Below are 27,997 nucleotides of genomic sequence, written 5' to 3'. Positions count from 1 at the left end.
GCTACGAAACAAGCTAATTCAAAAGTTTGACTCAAAGGGTTGTGTTTCAAGTACAGGAGGGCGTTTAACCGACTCCTTTCACTTTGTTCCACCGAGTCAGCATCTCCCAGAGGGAAAGAAAGAGATGGAGATAGATAAAGCTGCTGGTGCTGGGCAAAGACAGGGACCTTTGTCCCGCTGTGGAGTCTCTGGGAGATGTTTCTTTTGAACACACTCTGCTTTCTCTATCTCACACGCATTTACACGCAAACACACACACACACACACACACACACACACACACACACACACACACACACACACACACACACACACACACACACACACACACGGATGATTCAGTTCTCATACGGTGTGATAATATGCTGGTGGGGCACAGCGTCCCCTGCACAATGGGGAGGAGAGTGTGTCTCTGTAATCAGACAGACAGTCTGTGCAGCCTGGCGCTGAGGCCGGAAGCAAGAACAGTTCTTTGCCTTCTGCATGTTAGCATGTTCTGAGGCAACGTCAGGGTTTTTCTTCTTCTCTTTAACACATTGCACAACATCTCTCTTGTCCTTGAGGTGAACCGTATTGTGATGATTATCACATATGGATGTAATCACTGCACAAGCATTTTACAATAGCTTGTCCTATGACCTACAGTATGTGAAAAGTGCATTCACTCAAGTACTGTACATAAGTATAAATTATTCAGGATACTATATGTTGTACTTTACTCCACTAAATTTTAGAGGGAACTTTTGTAGCCTACTTTTAACGCCAAGCTACATGTATTTGACAGCTATTCAGTAGGTAGTCTACTTGATACTTTGTGGATTAAAATGACACAATATGATGAACTTCATTAAAATCAATATGATGCATAAACTCTGGGAAGGTGTAAAAAATGGGTTAGAATTAGCTCCTTGACCAGCTGCAACATTTAATTGCTGCTTACATGTTATGAGTATCAGTATTGAATAAACAATGGTATTATATAGGCTATGGGGAAGTTCATACGTTAATTTACTTTTTTAAGTAGCCTGCATTTAAATGACACTAGCCTACTTAGTAAAACTTAGAATGCATACTTTGATTTGTAATAAAGTAGACCTATACTTCTTCATGTTGTATAAAAATTTGCAGTTGTGTGTGAAAATATAAGTTGCAAGACTGGTAATAGTGATTTTACTTATCTTATTGACAAATGTCGATACAATTACCAAACAACTTGTGTATTTCCCCAAACACAGAAACAAATCGTGCCAGAAAAGATTTTGTTTATCGGTGTACGTGCCGTCGTATCCATGGAGCCTGTTTACCTGCTCTGTTGCCCGGTGACATTCTCTCTATGTCGTCATAGACTGGCAACACCCCTCATATCGCCTAAGCATTTAATTCATGAACTGATTATTAAGGTAGCAGACAACAGACTGGTGGTGTTTTGTTACTTTTTAAGTAATCTAGCACCATTAAAAGCCTTAGCTGCTATTCAAAGAGATCCACGGCACTGATACTGTTGGATATTTTTATCTGTTGCGGCTTTTGCGTAGGCACATTCTTTCCCACCGAGGGAACGCGTCGGACATTAGAGGCGGTTACAGCGAAGCGAGGCCACCTTAAATCACATGCTGACATAACAAGAACACTACTCTCCACCCATATCCGAGAAGAGTCTGTTAAGAGGTTCTCACCTTCCCGGCTGTGCTCTCATTACCAATAAAAGACGCCGGTGTACTAACAGCGCGCCGAGGCATCTTAAGACACAACTGCAGCTCCTCCTTATTGGTCAGGAGTATCGAGGTCTAGTGCGTATAACCTCGCGCGCTGGACACACGAGCCTGCCGAAGAATTCACTGAAAAAACCTTGTGGATATTTCAGGTGTTTGGAGATTTATCACTGTTTGGGTTTATTTTACATGCCAAAGCTGGGGGAACAGACAGGAACACAACACACTTTTGAGCGAAGCTTGAAAGTTTTCGCCACAATAATTGGTAAGTAGTTTAATATCAAGTCCAGGTCTGTCATTGGAACATTTGAGCATGTTATCTGTGATGTTGCCGCCTTAGACACGTTTGACGTAGGCTGTATTGTGTTGGTGGGTTAAGAAATTGATTGGAGACAAGCAGTCAATCACGGATCGATAAAAGCATGCTGTCAAGTGATAGGATGAGCCACCTTCTGTTTAAATACTGTGGACATGATTAACTTAATAAGGCCGGTATCGACGACAGGAGAATGTCACTAGTTGCTCTATATTATTAGTGTCTGACAGTAAGTCGTTGCTGTATTGTCTGTTTAGAAGCACAATAACAACGTATTAAATACTGTAGTAGTGACAACCATGCTAAGAGTATTATAAGCGTATTGCATGATCGAGCCTGAAGCTAAATCAAGTGAATTCATATTTCGGACAAGTAAATGCCTGCTGTAAAGTCCGAACTATCTACCATTGTTAGAGACACAAGTAAACTTATGAATCCCTTGGAAGTTTTAATTGTCAAAGTTCCTTCCTTGGCCACTGGGAGGCAACCGAGTATCTTCTTTATTATGTTAAAGCCCCTACTTGTGTTGGAATAATCTGTAGAGGTGAACTCACTCTATTTAGATAGGCCTACCTGTATGGTTAAATTCCCAGTCTGACCCTATTGTGTGTAAGTTTCTCTGCTTAGTGTTGCCATCTGACCAGGCATCAATTGGAAAACATTGACTTGTGCAGCGCCACTCTACTGCGTAGGAAAATATCAAGTCATGTTACATAAAGCCAATTTGCTTTTACGCACTGGCTTTATCTGTTACTGGCATGTGTACTGCGAGATAACCGGCATCCTTCTTCCTGAAGAGAATACCCTGTCCATGTTTAATTTGCATAGTAGCCTATACGCGATCCCTTTATTAGTTTCTGCATGTTGCTGTGGGCAGGGGAATAAGTATAGCGTCAGCACTATTCATGTTACAGCCCATCTAACTAACTTAGATGTAGCAGTGTAAGGTGTAACCACTGGTCTATATATCAAGTCTTTCAATACACCTACACTGTTGATTACTCTACTTTTTTGTTTCCTGTTGTGTATATGTTAAAGGATGAATGCATAGCTCCCACGCAAAGGACCCTCAAATGAATAGCATTTGAAAAGCTGTGACCTGGCACAAATTAAAACGTTTGAGTGGAGAGATTCCGATCTTGGCTAAAATGGAAGAAATAGGCTATCTGGGTAGTTCGTTCTTATCGATACACTACGTAAAAATAACTAGGCCTCCATTAAGTTAATGATTGCAAAAAAAAGTATAATCAAACTCTCCAGTGGCTTCTAAAGCTCCACAGACCTCAGTTTAGGCACAGCTGCTGTATGCTACTGTGATATGGGCACATATGTTTTTTCTATGCTGGAATTTATAATGAATGGCCTAAACTCGCCTGCCCTCCACGTGGGTGTGGATCTCTTCTTGCTATTGGCTGATATCAGAAGGAGCTCTCCTGTGATTGGCTGGGCTGGCTGTGGGCGTATTTTATCGATGGTGGAAGTGCGACACTTTTGTGGCAATGTTCATTGTCGATATTTCACTAGAGGTGCTGTGGGTTTGAGTGCGCAGCGCAGAGCCTCTCACTGCTAACCGTATGAGGCTTTGCAGCTTACGGACCGTGTGCTTTCTCATCTAAAGCTTACAAAACACAGAGTGGAATTTGTATTCTTTCTTTTTTTTAATTAAACCCCCCAGTTTTTGTTTTAAAAGTAACCGCCTGCGTAAATGAGCGTCCATGGCATGTTTCGCTGAAAACATAGCCTACTTGCGTTTCTGCCTGGCATTTACCCATCTATGTAGCACATAGGAAGACTTTTGCTGCACGCTGGAAAGGGCAACAAAGAAAAAGATCAAACAAAGAGAAAAGCGAGCCATATGTAGTTGACTTTCCTCTGGGAATATTCTCATGATATCGACTGGAGAGAAGACGGACTGGCTGGTTTTATTCTGACTCTCGGAGAGCGAGTCAAAGAGAGAGAGAGAAAGCTCTCTGAATGCTGCCTTTGATCTGCAAACAGAACAAGCAGCGGTAGCCGAAGCGACGGACCTGCTTCACCATCCTCCTCACCCGCTTCATCCCCGGCTCTGCTCGTCTTGTCTACCCCTTCTCTGACCACAGGTTATCGGATGGACCAGCACCCTAGCGCCCGGAGCTGCACCAGTCGCGGGGCTTCGTCCTGCGAGGCCGTCCCGACTGAGCCCTCCATGAATCTGTACATCCACTCCACCACCGGCACACGCTTCGAGCTCTCCCTGCCCCAGGAGGAGACCGTGGACGGACTGAAGAGGAGGCTGTCGCAAAGACTCAAAGTACCAAGAGAGAGACTCGCTCTGCTGCACAAAGAAACGTGAGTAAACCCTGATATAAACATATATTGGAATTTGTTTAACAGAAGTGTTGTAGCCTTTCTACGTGTGGTGAAGAATTGTATAAACAGTCATTTACCATTTGGTCCTAAACGGTCAGCCTGTATATATATGTACTAAACGCCGTAATGTCTAGGCTAATCCGCAGTTAAAAAAAAAAAGTGAATAAAACGGAGTTTAGGTGCGTTCACCCTCCGGGGCTGCTGTAATACGTTTTAATCTATACTTCGGATTTATGCGTGGTCGAGCTTTTGGGAGCCAACCTTGGCTGCTTCGGTCATCAATACATTCAAGGAAACCACTGGCCATAAGGACGCACGGTATTGGATTTACGCATAGGGGACGCACCGGTCACTGGAACAGTATTGACGAGGCGATCTGCAGACTTGCATTGATTCATGCCTCCTTCGTTATAAATACTAAAGCCTGACTGAATTACTAATGCTGGGGGAATTAAACATGTTAAACATTAATGGAAGTCACACAGACTGCTGCACAGGTCATCTGTATAACGGAAGGTGGGGGCATTTGTGTGTATGGATGTAAATGTAAGCATTACATTGTAATAACCAGTAGCTTTTGGAAGGAGGAATAAGGAATAACTCCTTAATGGTTTCAGTGGATTTTCTTGGTGAGAGGTATGGGCTGGCCAGCACTCAGATAATAGCACATCAGGGCAGCACTGCATGAGCAAGGGAGTTAAAAACCTTTTTGTTATTTAAAACTAACCCCAAAAACCTACAGTATTAGGCAGTTCCGAAAAGGAATCAGGTTAAATGAGCTAAACATAGTGCAGGTGGTGTTATGCAAAAAAAGAGAAGGGAGGCTTTAGTACATGCAAACAGTCAGCATTGTTTTTTAGGCCCCGTCCCCTCCCACCCATTGTAATCACCCAATAAATCACATCATCCTTTAAAACCTGAAACCCCCTTTTTAATCCCCTCCTGCTCCTCCAACTGTAGCCCTACAGCAAGTCAGTTCTGAGGGCCTTTGTTCAGCTGCATGAGGTGATATTTGGGTCATGCCTGTACAGCAGGCTGTCCTAAAACATCCTTCACTAAACTAAAGGAGGCACAGAGTTAGAGTGGTTTTAGTGCGTCGTGACCTGCAAGAAAAGAGCATTTCCTCATCGTGAAGCAGACACTCCTGCTCTGCACCAAACATTAAATAGTAAAGCCCTGGGAATGTATTATGTATCAACTTTCTTCAGAATCACAGATGTAGCCATCTTAGTACAGTTCAACAATAGATTTAAGAATAATACAAAACAATAGATTTTTAGGTGGGATGTCTTCTTCTAGATTTGCAATGTCATTAATAGCTGCGTGTCATGCTGTTTATCTTTTCTCATAACTATTAAAAGGATTGCGGTTTTGGTTTGAGTTTCAGCTCCTCATTTGTGCAACTCAAAATGGCAAAAGGAAATACTTACCTCCACTTAGTCAAGTGGCAGTAGTGCCAGAAATCCACTGCGAGCGGTTGTCAAGCTCTACTATACTCGAAATTGAAATATGACAGCCCAATCAATACTTCTCTTTCATGGAGCGTTTCACCCACAGCTCTTTTTCAAACTAGTTTTGGATTCTGTCTGCCCCCCCTTTGGCTGGAGGCTGTTTGTGTGTCTGAAGAGAGACGATATTGTCAGCACAGTCTAATTATCTTGTTCTCTCTAACCCTGCAGGCGACTAAGTTCAGGCAAACTCCAGGATCTAGGCATCTCTGATGGGAGCAAGTTAACACTTGTACCAACAGTTGAAGCAGGATTAATGGTAAGGCTCACTCGGCTGTTATTTATTTAGTTTGCCGTCCCAATATCAGTAACAAATGCAGCACATGAGCATTTCTTTCATATACTTTACATCATTAAAGCTTCTTTTTAGCCCAGTATTATTATTATTATTATTATTATTATTATTATTTGTAACACTCTTTTCCTCTCTTTGCAGTCTCAAGCATCAAGACCCGAACAGTCAGTAATGCAAGCCTTGGAGAGTCTAACCGAAACTCAGGTAAGAGACTGTTTTTTTTTTTTTGTGTTGACACTGCAATAATGTAACAAATGGGGATATTGGAGGTTGTAGCTTTGGTTAAGTGCAGAGCAACACCCAGATATGACGGAGACGGAGAGAAAGAGATGAGATGAGCAGGCTGCACAAGCCTCTTTCCTTGTCTAATCTCAGACTCTCACCCAAGCCAAGCTAGACATCCAGTGTGTGCTGCTAGGATATAATAAGCAGCAACACCCCTTGTATCCTAGTAACATCTGTGATAGCATATATGTGTGTGTATGTGCGTGCATGCCGCTGCAGGAAGCCAGGGCGAACACCACACAAGAGAGGCTTATTTGTGAACTGCTGAGAGGACCAGCACATAACACTCCCTTCCACCTTTCTGTTCATAGCTTTATCTGTGAAATGTCTCTACTTCTCCTGTATTTCATGCTCTTAAGACACACACTCGCACACGCATACAGGCAAGTTTCCAGGAAGTGTGCTGTAGCTGCATGGAGGTGAAGTGTACTCTCCCTCAAACATACACATAGTGCTGGGTCATCAGATGACAGCTTTTTCACTCCGTATTAGCACAGGGTTCCTGGAAGCATAGCGTGCACACATAGCCCGAGTGGGGCCTACTCCCTGTACTTACAGTGAAACGGCTCTGTAGGCCTGCTGAAATACAGTGTGCATTTGAGTCAGTGTGGCATGACTCACCTAAATGATCAATAGTGAGAGTAAAGCGAAAAAAGACAAAGTTCTCAGTGCTAGCCGCAGAGAGAGAAGAGAGGCGATAAGGCTGAATGCACACAGGCAACAGTGTGACGTATGAAACGCTCTGCAGCTGACTGACTGACTCAGACCTACTTCCTTTTGTAGCGTTGGGTAACACTGAGATGTACGTAAGCGCATCAGTGATGCGCTGCTGACTGATGTCAAAACAGTACAAGATGGTGAAATGAATGATGCATTTGTCCAAAGAATAATAATGTACGTTAAGTCAATTTTTTATCAGAGGATGTGGGCAGATCGGAGCAGTCAGAGTGTGGTTTAGTAATGGCTTCATTCCCTGCTGATAATTTTCTGGTGGGAATCCTGGCCTTGTTGTGTGTGTGAACTCAGCATGCGTCTCGTAGCACCGACAGCAGACGACTGCATGTGTGTAGGTGTGTGTAAGTAAACGTGTGCGCGTCTGTTACTGGATGTGTGTGTGTGTGTGTGTCAAGAGTGTTAGTGGGCTGGAAGCAAGCCTTGCCCATCATGCGTTACGCCTTTGCTGGGCATCCATGAGTAACTGTCATTTTCACCAGAGGCAGAGATGATAATTCAACAGCCAACAAGAGCAGATTTCTCAATTTGCCTTTCTTCCTGTGTCTTCTGTGTTTCATTATGAGTCCGATTTTTTTTATTTTTCTTAAGAATTGTTTGCTTACGGTACATTACTGTTGCATTCTTATTTATGTGATATTAATTGTAATCCTGCAGTGGGGATAGAGAGAATAAAGGGCACAGTAGGGCAGGTAGCAGGGTAAAAGGTTATGAAAAAGGCATAAAGCTGCTTTAGTGTGTTTTTATCCAGAGAAATTGATTCCTCTTTATAATTCATGAAGCGGAATGGAATGATATAGATTGCAGAGAGATTAAGGATCTGAGTAAGATTAGAAAACAGGAACACAGAAGCTTTCCCTCATTTCCCCCCCCCCCCCCCCCCCCCCCTAACTATGGGGCTATCAAAAATCAATCAATGCACTTAGCTCTTAAAAGTGTCTGACATGATAGCTGATATGCTCATACACCCAAAAATAGCCCAGAGGAGATGTGGGGTGGTTGTTAGCTGTGGTAACCGCTGGACCTCCTTATAACCCCTCCACCTATCTGCATTTTGGTCATGTGAAGTCTCATTTCCAGATCGGGTGTTTTACCAGGAAGTGTGTGTATTCATGGAAGATGGGGCCGAGCGGATCACCTTATGTCTTCTCCTTTATCCGGATTCTGGGGGAGTTCACAGCTAGCAGCTAGCTAACCAACCAAGCAGAACATGACAGCTTCCAGGGTTGTTTCAGACTTTTGTGGAGCGAGTCAGATAGAAGATGTTTTATGGAAATGGAGCCCCGGCAATTATCAAAGTGGGATTTTTTTTTTTCTCCTTCACTCCGTCTCCCCCTTTTCCTCCTTCACTCTCTCTTGTTTCTGCTTAACAGCTCTCCCAGGGCCCTATAATTTAAATGTGCTGTGGTTTGCAAGTCCGGCTAGCTGCCTTGGTTTGACCGTGATGGCTGACTTCTTTGGCAAGGACAATCCTGGGCTGCCTTAATTCCTCCTCTGGCATCTCACTATACTTTTTGCATGACATCTAAGCTGTATTAAGCCACTGCTTCCTGACAGCCCATCAAAATACAGTTGCCTGCACTACTCTCTTCTCATTCTGTCTGCTAAATAGAGGTTGTGTGTTCAGCTTACATATGCACTGATGTGCTGGCACACACACACACACACACACACACACATGCACGCGCGCGCACACACACACACACACACACACACACACACACCAGAATTGAAAGGATATATTTAAGAGGATTGAGGATTGAGATCAGAGAATGTGAAAATGTCTGATCCTAGTAGTAAAAATGAATGTATACTTACAGGACAAGCAGTGAAAGGGAAATTAAAGCAATATTCACGATTTCTGGGCATATGTAGACCGTGGCATCAGCTCGCCATCTATTGATCTTGGTATTTGACATAAAGGGAAGGGTTATGTGTCCCTCTCAGCACACAGGGACTATTTGCTCATTGATGTTGGAATAAAAGCCAACCAGGCAGGCAGGCATCACCCTTACCATCCCCCCATTTGCCCTTCCCCCATGCAGCCACCTCTTTGTTCCTGTCTTAAAGCATGAGCACCAAACCTGCCCAGCTGACAAACCCTCAAACACACAACAATGATTGAGGGTCACTCTTTAAGTTTGGCTCTCGATCCCCTTTCATCCTCCATACATCCATAGACGTCAGCTATACCCAACCATAGCCAACTGAGTGCAGCTACAGTGCAGCATACTGGTTTTCAAAATCAATCTCCAGCTGGAATGAGGCTCAGCAGGCTGCAGATTGACAAATTTTGCCTTGAACACTAACACAGATTGCTTTGGGAGGAGGCTGTGTGTTGCCATTCCATATGTCCCCACGGAATACGCTGTTACATATCTGCTCTACTTTTTTTGCTCCCGCCGACAAGCACCTCCTGTCCTCCTCCACTCCCCTCCTCCTCCTCCTCCTCTTCCTCGAGCAACAATATGGCACAGTTTTGTCATTGTGTCTAGAAGCGGGCAGATGCAAACTAGTAGGATCTAACAATGTGTGGGGAGTCACCCCTTTGGTCACCCTCACCTCATTTCCTCCACTCTGCCTCCCTGAGGGGGTGCCACGGTAGGCCAGACAGGTGTGTGTGTGTGTGTGTGTGTGTGTGTGTGTGTGTCTTTGTGCCTGCACACACCTGTGTGTAAAACAGCTCAATGCAGATGGGCAATATGTTTCTTTTTCCAGTCCTGCACCCTGTAGACCATCTTATCTAGATGCTAGTTTATCAGCAGGATTAACACTACTGGAAATCATTGGCGAGTAATTGTATTGAAAATTTTGGAGTGCAAGGGATTGAAAAATGACTTGAGTGGACCCTCCCCTTTTTATAGCAGGCAGCTTTCGCTGTCCTTCCCACTGCCATTGAAATACAGGCTTTTTATATGCATGCAGTATAACAGAGGGAGTCTTTGCTCTTTAGAATTGTAATTTTTTTTTTTGTTACCTAAATGAAAGCTACAGAAAATAATTTGTTGCTGGATGTGTAAATCAAATAGTGTATAGAATACAAGACAATGCTGATCTGAAGGCCTTTTCAGTCCATGCTCATGTAAATCCTGGCCTTGAAAATTGCATTAATAAGCTGATCACGCAGTATTTTTGCACCTGTGTAATCCCCTTTGTGGTGCTTAAACGCTCAGTGGGAGGGGGGTGGAGGGAATCAAGGTGTGTTGTGTGGGGCAATCACGGGATAGATGGATTTTGCAGGGGATTTCATTGTCCTATTGTGCATATGCATCTGCTCGCATATGTGTATGTGGCAACATCTATTTTTAATGTCCTTGTCTTTGTGTGTTCCCTCGTTCAGCGGCCAGGGGAGTCTCAATATCTCCATATTTGAGTCGTGACCATCATTTCTTTCCATTCTCTGGCGACACTGAGCTTTTGTGATTCAAGTAGCAGGCATCGTGACTAGTGGGGCTACTGTGGGGGAGGATGAAGGCCAGGAATGTCACGTTTGATAGCCACCACCAAGTCAATTAGGCATTTGCTGCTGGGGAAACAGAGAGGTCATACAAAAACATACTGAAGAAAAGGGAAGTGTCCTGAAGAAAGACAGCATTCCATACACTTTCACAGTAGCCATGTTTTACTGCCACTGTGCTTGTCATCTTTCCTCCCTCACTTCTCTCCTGCCTCTCCTCCATTTGCCTGTACTCGTTTACTTTATCTCAAATGCCATTTCCTTCCTCCTCTTCTTTTGTTGGCGTTGATGATGTTGTTTTTACAAGTATCCACAAATTTGTCTCGCTCGGTACACAAACTGCTCATCTTTGAGCAATACTCTTCTCCAGCAACACAGGATCCCCATTAAATTGTATTAATCTGCAGGTATAAAAGGCATTCAGTGGAGTGAGAGGAGTGTGAGCAGCAGGCAAACTGGTCAAAATGAGGATTTCTTTGCGGTCGCTTGCCTTGAATTGGAGCTAATGCACGAGGGCTGTGTGTTGAGAGTCTTGTATGTGCATGTGAATCGGCTCAGTGTATCTGATCAGTTGTTGGCACAGGTGGAGTGTGAGGAGCTTGGAACCTGATCATTCTGATCTTTGCCATTCTGATCTCTTTTTCTATTTTTTCTTTTCTTTTTTTTTTTTTTTTTTTTTTTTACAATTGGCTGATAAAATTTAGTGATGGCCAGCTGGTCCTCTCTTGCTCCTTCCAGTACCCTCTGTTTCTTATCAGGCAGTATTACAGACGGCTATCTTTCTAATAGGGCCTTTGAAGAGCCCCTCGGCTGCTTTTAAGATTTTGGGGCATGATGCAAGTGATTGATTTTTTTTTTTTTTTTTTCCTTCTCTCTTTTGAGAGGCTGTTATTGCATCTTAAGCCGGTGTGCATCTGCACAGAGACTACCAATAGTGTCCTGGTGCGATCAAAACCTCTTGGTTGATGGGCGGGGTAGTGAGCAAGTTTTTGACCCGTACCCTTCACCTGGCGGTTTTGACAGGTGAGCTGTTGCGTTGGAACCAGAAAGGCTTCATCCTCTCAAGGCTTCCCTACTCTCCACCCTCCTGTCCCGCCCTCCAATCCTCTATCCTCTTTTCTTTGGCACAAAGCTGCTCAGTTGTTCATGAATGTCAGCTCAGTGCTGCGAGCACTCTCTATCTTTCCCTCCCTCTCCCTCTCACCCTCCCTCAGCCTCTCTCTTCCTCCCTCACTCCTTATCTCCCTCCCTTAGTTCGCTTGGTGTGCAAAGGAAGAACGACTGCAAATGAGTTCCTTGAACCACAGGGACCCCAATAAATAAAACTGTCAGCCAGAGATGTCGAAAGAAAGAAAGAGGGAATGAGCCAGAGGCACACTCTCACTGAATATTTCATCACCCACCACAACTCTGACACCCTACCCCCATCGCCCGCATCCCCACCCCCCTCACCATCCTTTCTCCCTTCCTCTGTCATGCCACCCCCCACCACCACCCCCACCACCACCACCACCACCACCACCACCATCACCACCCTTTTCCTCCATCTTTTTGCCACCCCTCCTCCCCTGCCTGCCCCTTATCATATTCTCCCCCATTACTGCATAGCAACCAATGTCTCCTGCTAAACAAAATACCACCTCCTGGACCCCGACTACTAAAACAAAATGGTTGATAGCGCGCTGGCTCTGGGGTCATTTGTTAAAGAGGAGCAATTAAGTTGAACAGCTCTATTATCAACACCTGTATGTCAGTGAGTAGACTGTCATGGTACCACCCATCACATTTCTGTTGAGTATGATCACCCTATGCGTGTTGTTTTCAGCAAACACACGCACATCTTGTTTTTCAGGCATGAGCTCCTCTTCTCTTTGCATACCACTGCTGCTGCATCAGGAAGGGAACAATGAATGGCTGGTTTCTCTCTGCCTGCCTTAACACAACAAAAGTGGGGCCCCTCCACTCTCCCTGTCTTTCATAACAAGCCACCACAGACGGCCATAAGAAAGCTTGCTTCTCTCGCAGGCTAATTTGTAGCCTGCCATGTGGTGTCAGGGGCTCAGTAGGAGTACATGAATTTCATCTCAGTGGTTTTGAATAATCCACACTAGTCATTTTAAGGGTAATCAAGCCTCCTCTCTGTTTCTCCTGCTGTCACTCACTTTCGGCCTTTTTCTCTCACACACATGCACAGAAACAGAGTGGTGAAGCAAAGGCCCTGTTCAGACTTGACATTAAATGGCATCGTGGATGATTTCTGCACAGGGAAAAGAAAAATGCATTCTCCTTTTGGTTTCAACATATGTACGACAGTGTGAATACAAATGTGTTCTTGGCCATATTGAGCAAGACAATTCTTCTACACTTGCCGGTGGGTTTGCCTCTTCAAATAACTCTGACAAAGTGTAGACGTAGCCTGATAGCCACTACAGTCTTCTTTTCTAGCTAGTGTGACTGAGCACAAATACTTCTGTTGAGCAGCAGTTGCCGTTTCTTCACAGATAAAATCAAATGTGAACAGGGAAGTGAAATCCGATCACAAGCAGTTACTCGAGGCAGATTCTGCTGCCAGGTACTAACCTGTCTCTACTGGACGTGTCTCTACTGAACAGTACCATAGACAAACGTATACACTCATTTCCCAGGGGGTGTTGTACCCCCATCTTCCTCCCCCCCTTTAACTAAACACTGGGTTGATGGTCTCCCTGGGGGCCTTTTGACTTTGTATGCGTGTTCGTTTTTGTGTGTGTGTTGTGGGTTGGCAAACTGTCGACTCATTCTCTTGATAGCTGTCAGTCACAGACGCAGTCAGCACAGTCCTCCTCCCCCTCCTTTTCTCTTTTGTCTTTCTTTGCCCCCCCCCCCCCACCCACTTTTGGGATTCCGCCTCCCCCCAAGGTCTCAAACTGACACACACACACACACACACACACACACACTCACACTCTAGCAGGTGACCTTTTGTACACGGAGTTTCCGCCATCTCAGGTAGCACCCTGCCCTGTTCTCCTCCTCACTTCACACCCCGCCCTGCTGAGTTTATTGTCATACCAAGACAGGGTAACCATGGCTGTGGACTATACTGTCAACAAGCCATTATTGGCTGAGTTTACTCTCTGAAAAGGCTAAGTTTCTGTTTATCCTGCAGCATCATTTCTGCTGATTTCTGCTGCTTTAGCGGTTGATTATTGACATGTTGAAATACAGCCATCAGATCATCCCAACCCCCTTATCCTTTCACCTGCCTCTCCTCTGCCTCCGTCCTCTTTTCCACGCCATGTCAATACCAATGTGCAAAGGTCACCCTGGCAACAGAGAGGCAGCGGTCGATAGAGAAAGAAATGAATAAAAAAAGCAAGAAGAAAAGGGACAGAAGTGATGGAGGGCAGAGCCTGGTGATTCACAGGGTTAAATACAGGCCAACTCACAAGCACACTCCAAAGGCTGTAGGGTCTGGGGGGTGGGGGGGAGGGAGTGAGGCCTCTGCTCTCTTTTGCTGTCTTTGTATGTATGTCTCTTTTCCTAGTTTTCTCTGCTTTGTCATTATTCTTTCTCTCCATCTCCAGTCCTCTTTGTGGTCTCTCCTTCCCCTGTTTCCCCCTCCCTCCGTGCCACTCTGGGGACTGAAAACACACAGGCAGTAGGGGTTGTTGAAACTTTTTTGGACCGAGGCGTCACTTTGTATTTGCCAGTGCTAGTTGTTTCTGTTTGCTTCTATTTGGGGACAACCTGAGATGTCATTACTGCTGAGTCTGAGAACCAAAGAAGCTTTCTGACCCCCGAATGACTCACTAGAAAATAAACACACTTGCACGCACCTACAAACATGCTGAGACTTCAGCAGTGAGTGGCAATACACAGCAACAGAGCCGCAGGCATGCAGGAGGGGGACAAGAGAACTTTTGTTGTTTAGTGTGAATCCTCCAGCCAAGTCGTGACAACTTCGCTATCCTGTGTGTGCGTTTGTGTGTGTCCATCCGGGCCACGAGTGGGACAGTGAAGGCCTCCACACTTGGCTCCTATTAGTTGTTGCCAGAGCTCCAAAAATGGGCAGCCCTTCCAGATCCGCCGTGGACAATCGGCCATTCTGTGTTTGAGAGGCAGGCGGGGTGTATTTCCTGGACGTGGGACTGATTTTTCAGGCCCCGGGCCAGACAGAAGGGTGGCCTCTGTCTCTGAGCTGAATGACACTGCTGACTAAGAACGGACTTTGGGGCAGTGGGAGGCAAGCGAGAGTGGGCTCTGTTTGTGTGTGTTTTCCAATAGGTCTCCTCATCCACTGCTCCCCAGCAGATGTAAATAGGCCAGTGTTACAGAATGGTGATTGATTGCATGATGTGCTAATGTGGTGTGTCTGTCTAAAAGCACTGTTGTGTGGATTTTTTAACCGCCAACCGTGGTGCAGACTGTTCATTTACAAAGGAGGAAGTCAATATGCATGTGGGAGCTTTTCTCTTTTTGAAAGGCTTTGGCCTTCAGTACATAATCTGAATGCAGACTTCAGTTTGCAAATACCTCTGTCTGCACCAATAAATCATGTCTGTATTGCTTATTTTGTAATTTGGCAAAGCTGTGTTGGTGGCCTTTCTGTAAAAGTACATGAACTTAATAACTCAAATTCTCTTTTGTCTACCTGCAGGTCAGTGACTTCCTGTCCGGCCGCTCCCCCCTCACCCTGGCACTGCGTGTCGGTGATCACATGATGTTCGTCCAGCTGCAGTTGGCGGCGCAGCAGTCTGGCGGTCCCCAGCTCCAGCACAGACACCTCATCACCCGGGGCAACGCAGAGACCTCATTGGGACAGCCCACGGGGCAGCCCCGTGTTCCTCACCCTCACCCGCACTCCCACCACCACCCCCATCATCCACACAGTCACCCCAGCCCCCACTTGTCCCAGCCTCACCTGGTCCCTTCCTCCCCCTCTCCCCCAGGCTCCCCTTCCTTCCCCCTGCCAACCACGCACCACCAGCCGCTCCCTCCCATGTACCACCAGTCGCCCTCCTCCGCTCACTGTAGCCCCCCTACTCCTCCACCCCACTCCCCTCGCCCATCCCACATCCCTGGAGGGCTTTTCCGGTCTCCAGCCCATCACCACCATCACCACCACCACCACTACCACCAGCCTTCCTCAAGCCAACCCAGCCACGACATCGGCCAGGCCAGCCCTGTAGCCCCGGTCCTCTGCCCTGAAGTAAGTCTCAAACATATTGTTAGTAATCCATTTTGTCTATGGTTTTGTGCTGTCTTTGTCATTAGCCTCTGCTTAGTGAGGAGACATGTATGAAATATGTCTGGAATATTATCTGATTGTAATATAAGGTGTGACAAGGAAAGTGGTAAAATAGCTTAACTTTTACATAACTGATGTCATCATAGGCACTTAGCACTCTCATGAATGAACAATAGAGGGGAGGGGAGGGGATGGGTTATGACTGTTTGACCCGAGTGCATTGCACACAACTAAATCATCCTCCATTAAATTGATTAGATTAGTGGGATATCCCAGAAGCATGAGGGAGAACCAGTGGTTTACTCAGGTCTTTCCAAACCACAGTGCACTTAGTCATCACTTGAGTGCAGTCTGCTTCCCAAATACATGTACAAACAGGCCAACACACGCATCAGCTAAAACAGGCACAGCATCCATATAACCTCATCCTGCCCAATGAGACGTATGGGGGGGGGGGATGAACTGCTTGAAAGAACAAGATTTAAAGAGGCAGATTTAATGAATTGGAGTTGGTTTTTCTTGTGAGGACTGATCATTAACCTCGGTGTTGTCGGCCATTTATCATTAACCTTTACACCCGTTCATTTTTATTTGGATAACTCTAAGAACAGCTGCACACACTTTTCTTCACCAATGTGAGAGAGATGGTTCACAACAAGAAAAACAAAAAGACAGGCCAGTTTAGCAGTGAGAAAACGGAAATGGCTATTCCTCATTAGGCTTTCACATGCGTAACACACACAAACACAGTCGCACCCAAACACAAGAGACCTTTGCCTGGGTTTCAATTTCACTTTCAGAAGTCATTTGAGTTATCCAAGTTAAACTAAGGTGAAGTAACAGGGTTACTGGGTTGCTAAGTTCTCGGGTTTGAAGTCACAAGATATCCTGGCTGCTTTGGGGCTATAGCATCGCAGAAGCTCAGGTTTCCTGCTTTTTGGGGTTTCTAATAACCCTTAGCCTTCACTGCATAGGTTACTTACATAGTGCAAAAAGTATTTACAGCAGTCTGAAGTAAAGGTCACAGAACTCATGGAGTTAACCTCAGGACAGAGCTATACTGTATATATAAGGGGTATACGTCAGCCAACGATTTCAACATTTCACAGCTGTTGCTGAATGCATGAATGTCATTTGATGTACGTTAACACAGTATGGGATGTGATGTGATCGTGTACAGATGTGTTCTTGTCACACCGCTTTTCCATCCCCTGAAGTCTCACTAAATGCTATTTTAATATTTTTCCTCCAGGCTAACTGCAGCCCCAACAGCCCCAACAGCCCCAACAGCCCCAACAGCCCCAGCGGTCCCTCAACACGCTCCCGCAAACCTGGCGCCATCATTGAGAGCTTTGTAAACCATGCTCCCGGAGTCTTCTCAGGGACCTTTTCAGGTGAGGGGACACTGAGCTGCCATTAACATTTATTGCTGCTCTAAGCAATAACATTGCACACAGTGAGATCCAGCTGAAAGCCTCTTTTTATGAGAACTTGCATGCTTCACAAAAAATACCCAGACCATTCAACACATTCTCCTCTTGTCTGGTCTCAGGGTCTCTGTTGTGGGCATGGTGTATGTAAGAATGACCTTAAATGTTTTGTCTTTTCTACTACTTAATAAACTCAGTAGACCTCTCTTGTAACACTTTCTCCGTCTTTCTTGCTCCCTCTCTCAGGCACTTTGCACCCTAACTGTCAGGACAGCACTGGGCGTCCCAGACGAGATATCGGTACCATCCTGCAGATCCTCAACGACCTCTTGAGCGCCACACGGCACTACCAGGGCATGCCCCCCTCCCTCACCCAGCTCCGCTACCAGACCCAGTGTGGTTCACCCACCTCCCCATCTCCCTCGCCGCCTCCTTCGCCCCAGGTTGCTGGCATTGGCCTCTCTGCCAAAGCTACCTCTGTGCCCGCCAGCAGCCCTAGCAGCCCACCGCCGACTCTTCATCCACTGGTGCAGTGCCAGAGTCAGATCCGCATGTGCAAACCCCCTGGTGAGTGACTCCACACTCACGCACTGCCTCTGCTCATGCAAGCATTTCAGAAACGCAGGGCCTACACTAAACACTGGGTCTCCTTAGTAATGCAATACAAGCTTCTCCAAACCTGTTCAGTCAGGCTTTACTTGTCAGGCAGCGGAGTTGGCTTTGTTTTTTTCTTTTTGTTTCTGCTCCAAGGAGATAGGTTTACCCCTTCAAGCCTGGGCTTGGCTATGTTTAGATTAGATTAGACTTTGGGTGATTTAGCGTGCCTCTTAAAGAAGGGCTGCAGCTGGGGCATGTATGGGCTGGGGCTGGACAAACCATGACATACCCATGCCCAAGGGCTGTACCGGGGGCTGGAGTACAGATGACACTGTTTAGGGTCTGGGTTTGAGTGTTTTTTAAAACCTCCTTTTCTTGCAGAGACACAGGATGTTGAGTGTCAGACAGATGTCCAGAACCGATAACATTCAGTCAATGTTGTAAGGTTAGACTGGCTGTGCTGAGAGAAACAGCATTGTCCTCTGCTGCCTCCTTATCTCCTGTTGAGGAAATCGAGCTAACCTTTGGTGAGCTGCTGGTCAATTTTGTTGAAGAGTCTGGTAGGGAGGGTCCTGGAGTACAGTGGTTTATGTTTAATGTTTTCTTTTGTTTGAAAAAGCAAAAGCATAGATTTCTATTGTCCTACGCTGGCTTTGTCCCTTGTTTTATTACCTTTTAGTTGCAAAAAGAATGGAGTGTTTTAGTTTCAGCAACTGAATACAGATTGACCGGGGATGTCCAGTATTCCTTTGCGTCACCCCTGCAAGTGTTCAGTGAACAGTTGGAATAAGACAGGCTTATTATCCTAAATCAGGGAAGACCTTTCCTTCACTGCCCCCACCTACATATCCCCCCCGCCTTTCCCCTCTTTTCCCACTCATGTCATCTCTCTTTGTCTACACTCCACAGCCCACGCTGCTGTTTCCCCCATTTGCTGTCCAAAAACAGCCTTGTCTGTAAAATCCATTTCTCCATGTCCTTCCTCCAACTCTTTCCATGTCTGTGTTGTGCATCAAAACACTGTCTGTGTTCATTTGGCCTTTTAATAGATAGATTTATTCCAAAATGCAGTCTCTGAAAAGAATTTGCTTTGTGAAGTAGAAGGCAGGAGGAGGAGGACGCGGAAGAGGGGGAGTTGTTAAAACCACAACACTAAGCCTCCATTCATCATATGGGTGTTTATATCCTGTCCATCAGTCTACCGACTGCCCACTGATTAACCAAGGGCAAAGTTAAAAAAAAAAAGAAAAAGAAGAATGGGTGAAAGAATAGCCTGTCTAATGTCCTTCTCCAACTTTACTGTCTCCGTCCAACTTCCTGCTCACAGTGTCAACTTACAGAAAATGATGTGAATGGGTAAGCCGCCCAACCAAGCACAGTTTAGCTCACTGAGACAATGAATGTGCCGGTTTGTTTGTGTGGACAGAGGCTGCATGCCCACTTTGTATCCCGTTCCACATGGTGTCCTAAGGAAGCCGATGACTAAGCGCTCTTATCAGCCGACACCTGATGGAAGACTTACTGGACTTAACACTGCGGCTTAACTCTGCTTCACAGAAACCAGCCTTCGTTCAGCTACAGGAATAACCTGCACTTCCCGTGTGTGTGTGTGTGTGTGTGTGTGTGTGTGTGTGTGTGTGTGTGTGTGTGTGTGTGTGTGTGTGTGTGTGTGTGTGTGTGTGTGTGTGTGGTCAAACTCTAGTGGAAACAGCGTCTTGAAAATGTCACAATGTCTTCTGAGAGCCTTTAACCTTTCCGCTGCAAGTTCATGTGCGAGGGGGAGAAGACAAGCGTAAATAAAAAGCTTGAACATACTCACATGCACACTCACTCTACCATAAATGCCTGGTTAAAGTCTTTGGCGACTTGCTTGGTTTTATGGCTTTGCTGTATAGTGTTGCTGAGAGTGGGGATTTGTCAGCCCAGGACTCTTGTTGGATTTGAACAGGAGGGCTTTAGCATGGCCTGTCAGGCTGATTGTTAGTTAAATTCCTTTACTGAGTAGGGTGGACCTCCCCGGCACCCCCCTCCAGCCCTTCAGCCCCCTGCCCAGCCAAACCCATTGTGCAGGGGCCAGGGACAGGGGCTGCATACAGGGCACCAGGCTGAGCCATTGTGGGGCAGAGATGGGGAGGGCTATGGGATTATAGGGCTGCCTTTTAGTCCCACTCCCACTGCAGCTGCCTTAGTTCAACACAGGCACACAGAGAGGGGCAAAGCAGGGGCAAAGTTAGCTCTGAAAGCTTCTCCAGCAAACCCTGCCTCTCTTGTGTCCCTTCCACATCCCTCCACCCCCTCCTATCCCCCTTACGGTTTGTCAGGTCACGTTAGCTTCGTGCTGGCTGGGACTGGGCAAGCCGAAGGAGGAGGGAGGGAAACGGAAGAATGAGAGAGACACAGAGAAAGATCCTACGGCCTTGTCCTCATTGAATCCTGTATATAAGCCCTGAAATGCTCGGCCGAGGCCATGTTATCCACTGGTAGGCTTTACTCCTCTCTCGTCACACACACGGGGGTTTGGTGTGACACGTGCACCGGTAACTCAACGAACGCCCCGGCGTCGCAGCGCAGCACAGAGCTATCTAGCAAAGCCAGCCAAGCACATCAGGTGCCCTTTCATTGTCGACAAGGAGAGCGAGAGGGGGAGAGAGAGAGAGAGAATGCAAATTAAGTCTAAAAGTCATTGAAGAGCTTGTGTATCTGCAGGGCTGTCAATGCCCTTTCAGTGGCTGTCAGAATGCTCATATTAGCTCCGAATTGATTGGCTGTTTCAGTTTGTCTCTGTTTAGTTGGTTCAAAATATGTTTGGTATTGAACTTTGGGCTGAATGTGCTCAAGAGGGGTTTCTCATGGAGCTGTTTACCTGTTGACGTTGAGCTATTGGTGCTTTAACGCTTGACTGGTGATGGTCAGAGAGATATGGATTGTTTGGTCTGATTTGATGGTGTTCCATCTATTTTTGCCTTTACCCCAACTCCTGCTGTGCATATAAAACAGGCACTACTACTTAATAAAACACTCTTGCCACTGGACTCAAGGCCACATAATTGAGATTTTATCACATGATTTTGAATACTACTGTAGCTATTGTCATATACCCATATCAAGGTAATATTATAATAATAGAGAGAGAGAGAAAGAGAGAGAGAGCCAAGGCTGACTTTGCTGCAATGTGATTTTCTATCGTCTTCTTCCTCTCTCACTTTCTCTTCCTCTCTGGTCACCCCTCCCTCTTTTCCCTTGTTCCCTGGATGCTGAGCAAACACAATGTTCTCTCTGCAAGATCACAAGACTTATCAAGGCAAACAAACAAAAAACAGCACTAAGACAACTGCAAATGAAGGCCAATCTTTATACAATCAATAAAAGGAGAAGCTCCTTTAATCTCCCGGTGCGTCCCGCACACTGCAGCCCTCCTCCCTTTTTCTCAACCTCCATCCTCTCCCACCCTCCTCCACCCATCCACTCCTCCTCCCACCCTCCCGTGTGCTCCCTATCTCAGTCCTTGCTGTGTTGCTGGGCTCAAAGGCAAAGAAAACTGACTGACGCATCGATTATTCATAGATCACCCCTTCTTCCTCTCTCTGCCTGTTTTTCTCTGGCTTTCTCTGCAGCGCTCGGTGTATTTACAGAGCCTGTGTCAAAGTTTTCAGAGAGGGGAGCTTGGGGATGGAAAAATGTTCTGCTCGGGATTGAGTTTTGGTGTAACTGGCAGGAAGGGGAGTGGTAAAAACAGAGAGGGGAGAAAAGTAGACCGGTGTTTCCTTCCTCTCTGTGCCCTTGACCGGTCTTGTGTTTGATATCTTCCACTGTGCGTTTCCAGGAAAAGATCTGTTGTCTTTTCTGTGTCACACAGGGTCGTAGATGAACAGGGTCCCTCTCTTTCTAGGGAATCTATGTCTCTTACCCACCTCTCTCTGGGTCCTCCAAGGTTACTGTGCTCACGTCGAACCAAGTCTCTGCATCCAGGCTTTGGGCCAGCCTGTGTGTGTGTGTGTTGTGTGTTATGTGTGTATAGTCTGTCCTTCTTAGCCAGCCCTAATAATAGCCCTACTGTCATAAACATAGTCTGGAGATCCTTGCAGCCAGCTGTGTCCGGCCCAGCCGCCCATGGCTTCGGTAGTGACGCTGATGAATGGCCACACATGCGTGCACACACACACACACACACACACCCACACACACACACACACCAAGTTTTGGGTAGCTTCAAATTCTCGGAGATCTTGCCAAGCCAAAGGCCAAGACCTACAGCACCACCAAGCTGCCCTAAAGTGTGTGTGTGTGTGTGTGTGTGTGTGTGTGTGTGTGTGTGTGTGTGTGCTACCCTGGTGAAATAAATAAAGAATTTAAAGTGAGACACTCGAAAGGCAAACTGTACCAGACAAACAGATTTCTTATGTAGGCATGTGTTGGCTTTGTGCCGTTTCATTGTGTACGGCCATATTTCGACACAGCCGAGGGGCGGTTTTTGCGTCTAGCTAGTGAGAGCAGGGGAATAAGGGGAAGAGGGAGGACCGGAGGGGGAACAAAGCCTTGCAGCAGCGTATGTGGATGTCGCATGGAGCTGAGGCAGCAGAACAATGGCTCTAATGTAGGAGAACCCACCTTTTTGGTATACCCCCTGTTCTCTAAAGATGACACGCTGCCTTCGCCCACAGCGCACATGACATCTGGATGCACACACATACGTTTGTATCAGGATAGAACACATTGGCAGGAAGTGGAAAAACCCCAGTCTGTCTATGTGGCTGCATGTAATCTGAAGAAGTATTCTTTTCTGTTAACTCTGTTACTATTCACACCCTTTCTGCTCTCGAAAAGCAGCATCAAGGCTGCTTGATGGCAGTTTAGTTCTTTAGTATGCACTGCCAGACAATGGTGAATATTTATAACTGGAGTAAAGGCTCTGCACTGCTCGATCTGATAAGCAAATGAGGAAAAGAAGTAAATTAAGCCCACACAGAGTCCGGAATTCATTCCGACGGGTGGGGGTGGGGTGGGGGGGGGGGGAGCAGAGGAGCGCACAGTCGATTCGGAAAACTGCCACCTACGGCTGATCCTTTACCTCAGTCCTTTTTTTCTATCCCCCTCGCCCCTGAGGGAGGAATTCCTTAACCCACATTGCACGCCCGCCTGCCCCCCCTCTCTCCTCTCGCCTGCTGCTTCCCCTTCTTCACACTGCCCCACCTAGCTGTCTCTGGGGAGACACTGGGCAAGAGCTGGGGGAAGGAGGAGGGCTGTGCGTGCGTGCGTGCGTGTGTCGTGGGGGGACAGAGAGAGAGAGAGAGAGAGAGAGAGAGAGAGAGAAGCGGGGTGTTGGGTCAATGAGCTGAGAGTGGGAAGCTACAGCTTTAATAAAGAAAAAAAAATAGCAGAAAAAACTCTCTCTCTCTCTCTCTCCCCGCTTACAATTTCCATTTGCTTGCATTTTCTATTGAAAGCCAATAGCGTTGTCCTGGGCCTGAGATGGATGGCTGCACTAGAGCTAAGGTTTAATCAATAGGTCTTTTTAATTTGCCATCGATCCACGTTAAAAGCTACTGCGGCTGTTGCTGCTGCTGCTGAGTGTGTGCGTGTGTGCACTGGGGAGCGTGTGCGTGTGCGTGTGCGTGTGTGTGTGTGTGTGTGTGTGTTTGTGTGTGTATATACATGCACAAGTATACACCTATGTGTGTTTTTGTGTGAATACATGATGTACTTGTGTGTGTGTGTGTGTTCTGCTGTGCAGCAGAGGCAGAGATGGTCGCTGTGCTTCGGTTTATTGACATTCTAGCCCCGTTATTTAATTATTTAATTTCCAGACAGATACTAATGGAGCTGGCTAATAGATTGCGGTTGCCTTCCCTTCCTTCCAAGCCCCTGAATATATGTATAAATGGAATTAGGCTTGACTTGGCCACGGTAGGAAAGCATTCACGGTGCGATACAAGGCCTCTCCCTCGAGACCCGATTCTCCTATAGGCACATCAACAGCTAGAAATGCACTTAGCAGCACGTCCAGCCACTGAGGCATGTCATCTGCAATTATGTGCACAGATATCCTAGGCAGCTATCCGTATGTGTCGTCTCTGGCTTGTGTTTGTATGTTTTTGGCCTTGCTATTGGTTCTCAAGGAGAATTGGTTCTAAGAAGGTCTCCCCACACAGCGATAAGGGGATGAAATGGCACTGAGGGGGCTAATGAGGCTCAGTGGGGGAGGTTAAGCAAATTCCACATTGTGTGTGTGTGTGTGTGTGTGTCAGAGCCAAGGGAATGTCAAGGCTGTGTTGCATTATCCCGCTTAACGCACACACTAAAGCACAAAGGCATATATTGACATATATTCTCAATCCTATCTTATTTTTTGGTTGGCGTTACTGCTGTTCAGTGTAAACAAACCAGTCAGCGTGCAAAGAGAAATACCTGACTCACCATGTTTCCCCTCTGTTTTCCTCTGTCCAGGTGACCGTGTTCGTCAGACCGAGAACCGTGCAACTCGCTGCAAGGTGGAGCGCCTGCAGCTGTTGATGCAGCAGAAGCGTCTGCGCAGGAAGGCCAGACGGGACCAGCGCGCTCCCTATCAGTGGCTGCCCAACCGGAAGGCCGGGCGCAGCAACAGCAACAGCAGCATGTCCAGCGAGGGCTCCCTGGACCTGGACTTTGACGACTCGGTGTGGAAGCCCGACGTTAAGGCAGACTTGAAGTCTGAGTTCGTCATGGCCTGAAGCGTCTGATCCCACACGCTGGGGAATAGATTCAAAGATGTGCAAAGCATCGCTCGGGATTTACTTAGAGATATATATTTGAGGGAGTGGATTGGCAGGAGGTGACACAGAACTGTGCAAAGGTGTCTTGTGCAAAGAGGAAATCAAAGTTGTCCTTGTGGCTGGCATCTGTCACACGAAAACATAAAGCTCCCTGCAGACTTTAATCCCATCCGGTCCTTCACAGTTAACCTTGTGAAAAATAGCAACAATAGCAAGAGGACTTTCTTTTGATGCTTGGATTTGGACAGGCAACAACTGGACTTAACAGTGTACAAGACTTTTTAACGGTGCGGTTACAGAGACCGTACCTGAACTTGAGCATAGCAGAATTAAATTGGTGGTGGTGGCGGCGGCGGTGTTGGTGGTGGTATTTTCAGATATTTTTTTTTCTAAGATTCTTTTTAAAGGGCACTCTGGGCAGCAATGAAGAGATCCACACTGGACTTATTAACAGGACAGGAGCACCGGAGGCCTCAGTGTTTCCTATTCACATGAATGGCACAACTGCCGAGCTATGGATTATTCCAACGGGCATTCTTATTGATCTCAAAACTCACCAACCAGAGTCTAGTTTTTACCTGTTGCGGGGTGGTTAAACTTTTTTTTTTCTTCTTTTTTTTCATTTTGAAACATATTATTATATTTTCTAAACAAAAAATATGTAGCATTGTTCACAAAGCATTCAGGTTTTCATATAACAGTTCAAAGTAGTTGTTGATTTGCACATTTTCTTGATTTGTAACAGCTGGTCAAAGTGTGCAAGAAGGTGGAGGTGGGGCCTGAAATGGAATAGAAAATGAACATGGAAGTATTGATATCAACCTCAGTGACATAGGGTATCGATAGGAATGATTAATGAGTAAACAAAATGAATTAATATGAACAGAAAGTGCTTTAGAGGATTTTAAAATCTTTAAAATGTATATGGGGAAAAAAAAACAAATCTATTTTTTATCTCTCTTCCTATCTGCTGTTTTCAAAAAACAGCAGCCCCCTGTGGCTTCATTCAAGTCGTTGACTACCAACAAATACGTACATCCATTCACAATCATTCATTAGCTCATTCATGAATTCTAGTCGTCTAGCCACAACAAATGATACGGAAAGATAAATTTCATCCAGCCCACCTCATGTCTTTCAGACCTGAATGGACTTGTGGAGGGTTTGTATTAGTTTGTGTACATAAATGTGACAATTGGCAAAGGTTTATAAGGGTGTGTGTGTGTATGTTTGACTTAAAGCGTAAATTGATTTAGAATACCCCATGTTTTTGTCCAAGTTGTTTTCTCCCAAATAACCCCATCGTTTCTTACAAATCATGAAGATCAGCTGCAGTGAATGCATGGGTCACTACTTCATATCCCAACAGGATAAAACATAGAAATTCTAAGTTGGTACTTTACCACAAGTCCTCATAATAATTACGCTATTTTTTATTGGCAAAAGAGGGAGGAGTGGGATCTGTATCCAGCATCATTATCTAGTGCCTCCACCAGTACATCCGTTGACATATCAGGTTAGGCCTTTCACAGTTTTGCTGCTACACATGGGCACTTCAAATGGGGAAAAAAAAAAAAAAAAAAAAACGGGAGGGAAAAAGTGACTTTTTCTTTGCATGCAGAAGTGTGAATTACACTGATCTTTTTTTCTATTGATGGAAGAAAAAAATAAATAAGAAACTGGTGCTGTGGGAATGAAGGTTACCAACATGCATGAATTTGTGAAGAAATTAAACAATGCTGCTTTTGTTGGTTAGGTTTTTGTAATTTTGAATTTTTCAATGTTAGAACAACGGTGTCCTGCTAAAGTATTACGACGCAGAACCAAAACAGATGAAGTTAAGTGTGGACTCGCGTCTTGCTCAGCACTGAACATTCCTGTTGTGTGACAATGAAGATGATGATGGGCAAAGAGCAACTGACTCTCTCTCTGCTCCCCGAGCGCTGGTTTTACCCCCCCCCCCCCGACTCTGAAGGACCCAGACAGCCCTCCTTTAGCCACCTTCCCTCCTTCCAGCCTGAACGCCAACCCAGGCTCGTGTGGACAAACTCTGGCAGGGAACTAACAGACCAGCGGATTACAGTACTGTCCGTCAAGCGTCTGGTGTGTCTCTTTATGTCTGTCTGACCGATCGACCACCCTACCACAATTGCACTCCCAGAGATTGCAGTGAGAGATTACCTTTTTTGGTGAACCTCATCTTTTTTTTTTTTTTTTTTTTAAGTGGCCTTACCTTTCACTAAAAAAAAATGAGACACTTGGGGACAGACTGTTTTTTCTTTTTGGATTTTTGAAACTTTCTGTGTGCATCGTTGTCGGACTTGTTGTCATCAAGGCGCCATTTTTTGTCACTGAGGACACTGGGCATCTGTTGTTTAGTGCTTTTAGCTGGTGGAGTCTCTATTATGTCTAGGCTTCTGTGCCTTAAAAATGTTGCCCTTGCTGTGTCAGTGTAAGATTTAAGCTTGTTTTCATTGGTTGATACACAGGACTGTAGTATTCGCAGCCATGAGAGTCATAGATTTTAGGGGTGAAGCTTGTTTGAGTGAATCTGATACTATTCAGAGGTTAGTGTTGTGCCACAAACACTCTTTGTCCCATTTCTTCATTGTGTTGCCATGCTTGTTGGTCTCCGTTGTCCGCACCTCACGTCCCTTTTTTACACAGTCCTCCCACCAACAAGCTGCAAAAAGCTACTAATCTGTGTTAACTTATGTTAACCGAGGAAGTTTAAATCGCAGTACTTAGATGGCAAGAAACAGCCTGAATAAGAAAGGTCCTCTGAGGACTCCAGACTACATGCACTTCCTGTTTCCTTGGATACAACATTATTAAAGGACAATTTATCCCCTGCCCCTCCCAAATTTTATTTAATTTTGCTTTGTATATGTATGAACTATACTCTGTGTGTGCCTCACTTCTGTGTGAAATTCAAAAAGATGAAACAAAACAAAAAAGATGACAAAAGCATTACAGAGAGGAGGATATGTTGGTGGAATTCTGATCACGTCATTTACGTTGCCTGTTTTTTCTTGTAGCCAACTATTGAAAATAACAGGATTCAAGAATACAATTTACAATGTTCTAGCTCTAGACCGGTGTAGCACATGTGTGACTGTATTAATTTATGAAACCAAAATGGTAACTGTGAATTATGTATTTCTTTGTGCTTTTTTTTTTTTTTTTTTTTTTCTTTGTTTTAAGCGGGGGAGAAGGTTGTCGGGACATAGCAGCAGCTGATGCTCATGTCCGAACCTTTTTTTTTTTTTTTTTTTGGTGGAATAATGGAAACAAAACATGTTTCAAAAAAAAGGAAAAAATCTTTTTTTTTTTTTTT

At 45.6% G+C, this 27,997-nt stretch overlaps 1 protein-coding gene across 1 annotated transcript; it reads left to right on the top strand.

Moving 5' to 3' along the window:
- Nucleotides 1-1,622: 1,622 nt before the first annotated feature.
- On the top strand, nt 1,623-27,973 carry midn (midnolin). Its single transcript, XM_031318268.2, has 8 exons — nt 1,623-1,977; nt 4,128-4,356; nt 6,057-6,144; nt 6,322-6,384; nt 15,294-15,845; nt 17,137-17,278; nt 17,561-17,881; nt 24,356-27,973. The coding sequence occupies exons 1-8, from the start codon at nt 1,902-1,904 to the stop codon at nt 24,616-24,618; spliced, it is 1,734 nt and encodes a 577-aa protein (XP_031174128.1). The 5' UTR covers nt 1,623-1,901; the 3' UTR covers nt 24,619-27,973.
- The last annotated feature ends 24 nt before the right edge of the window (nt 27,974-27,997 follow it).

The sequence above is a fragment of the Sander lucioperca genome, chromosome 11 (assembly GCF_008315115.2).
Source record: "Sander lucioperca isolate FBNREF2018 chromosome 11, SLUC_FBN_1.2, whole genome shotgun sequence".
Taxonomy (NCBI): domain Eukaryota; kingdom Metazoa; phylum Chordata; class Actinopteri; order Perciformes; family Percidae; genus Sander; species Sander lucioperca.
Note: the sequence above shows the minus strand (reverse complement) of the source record. Positions and strands in the feature narration are given on the sequence as shown.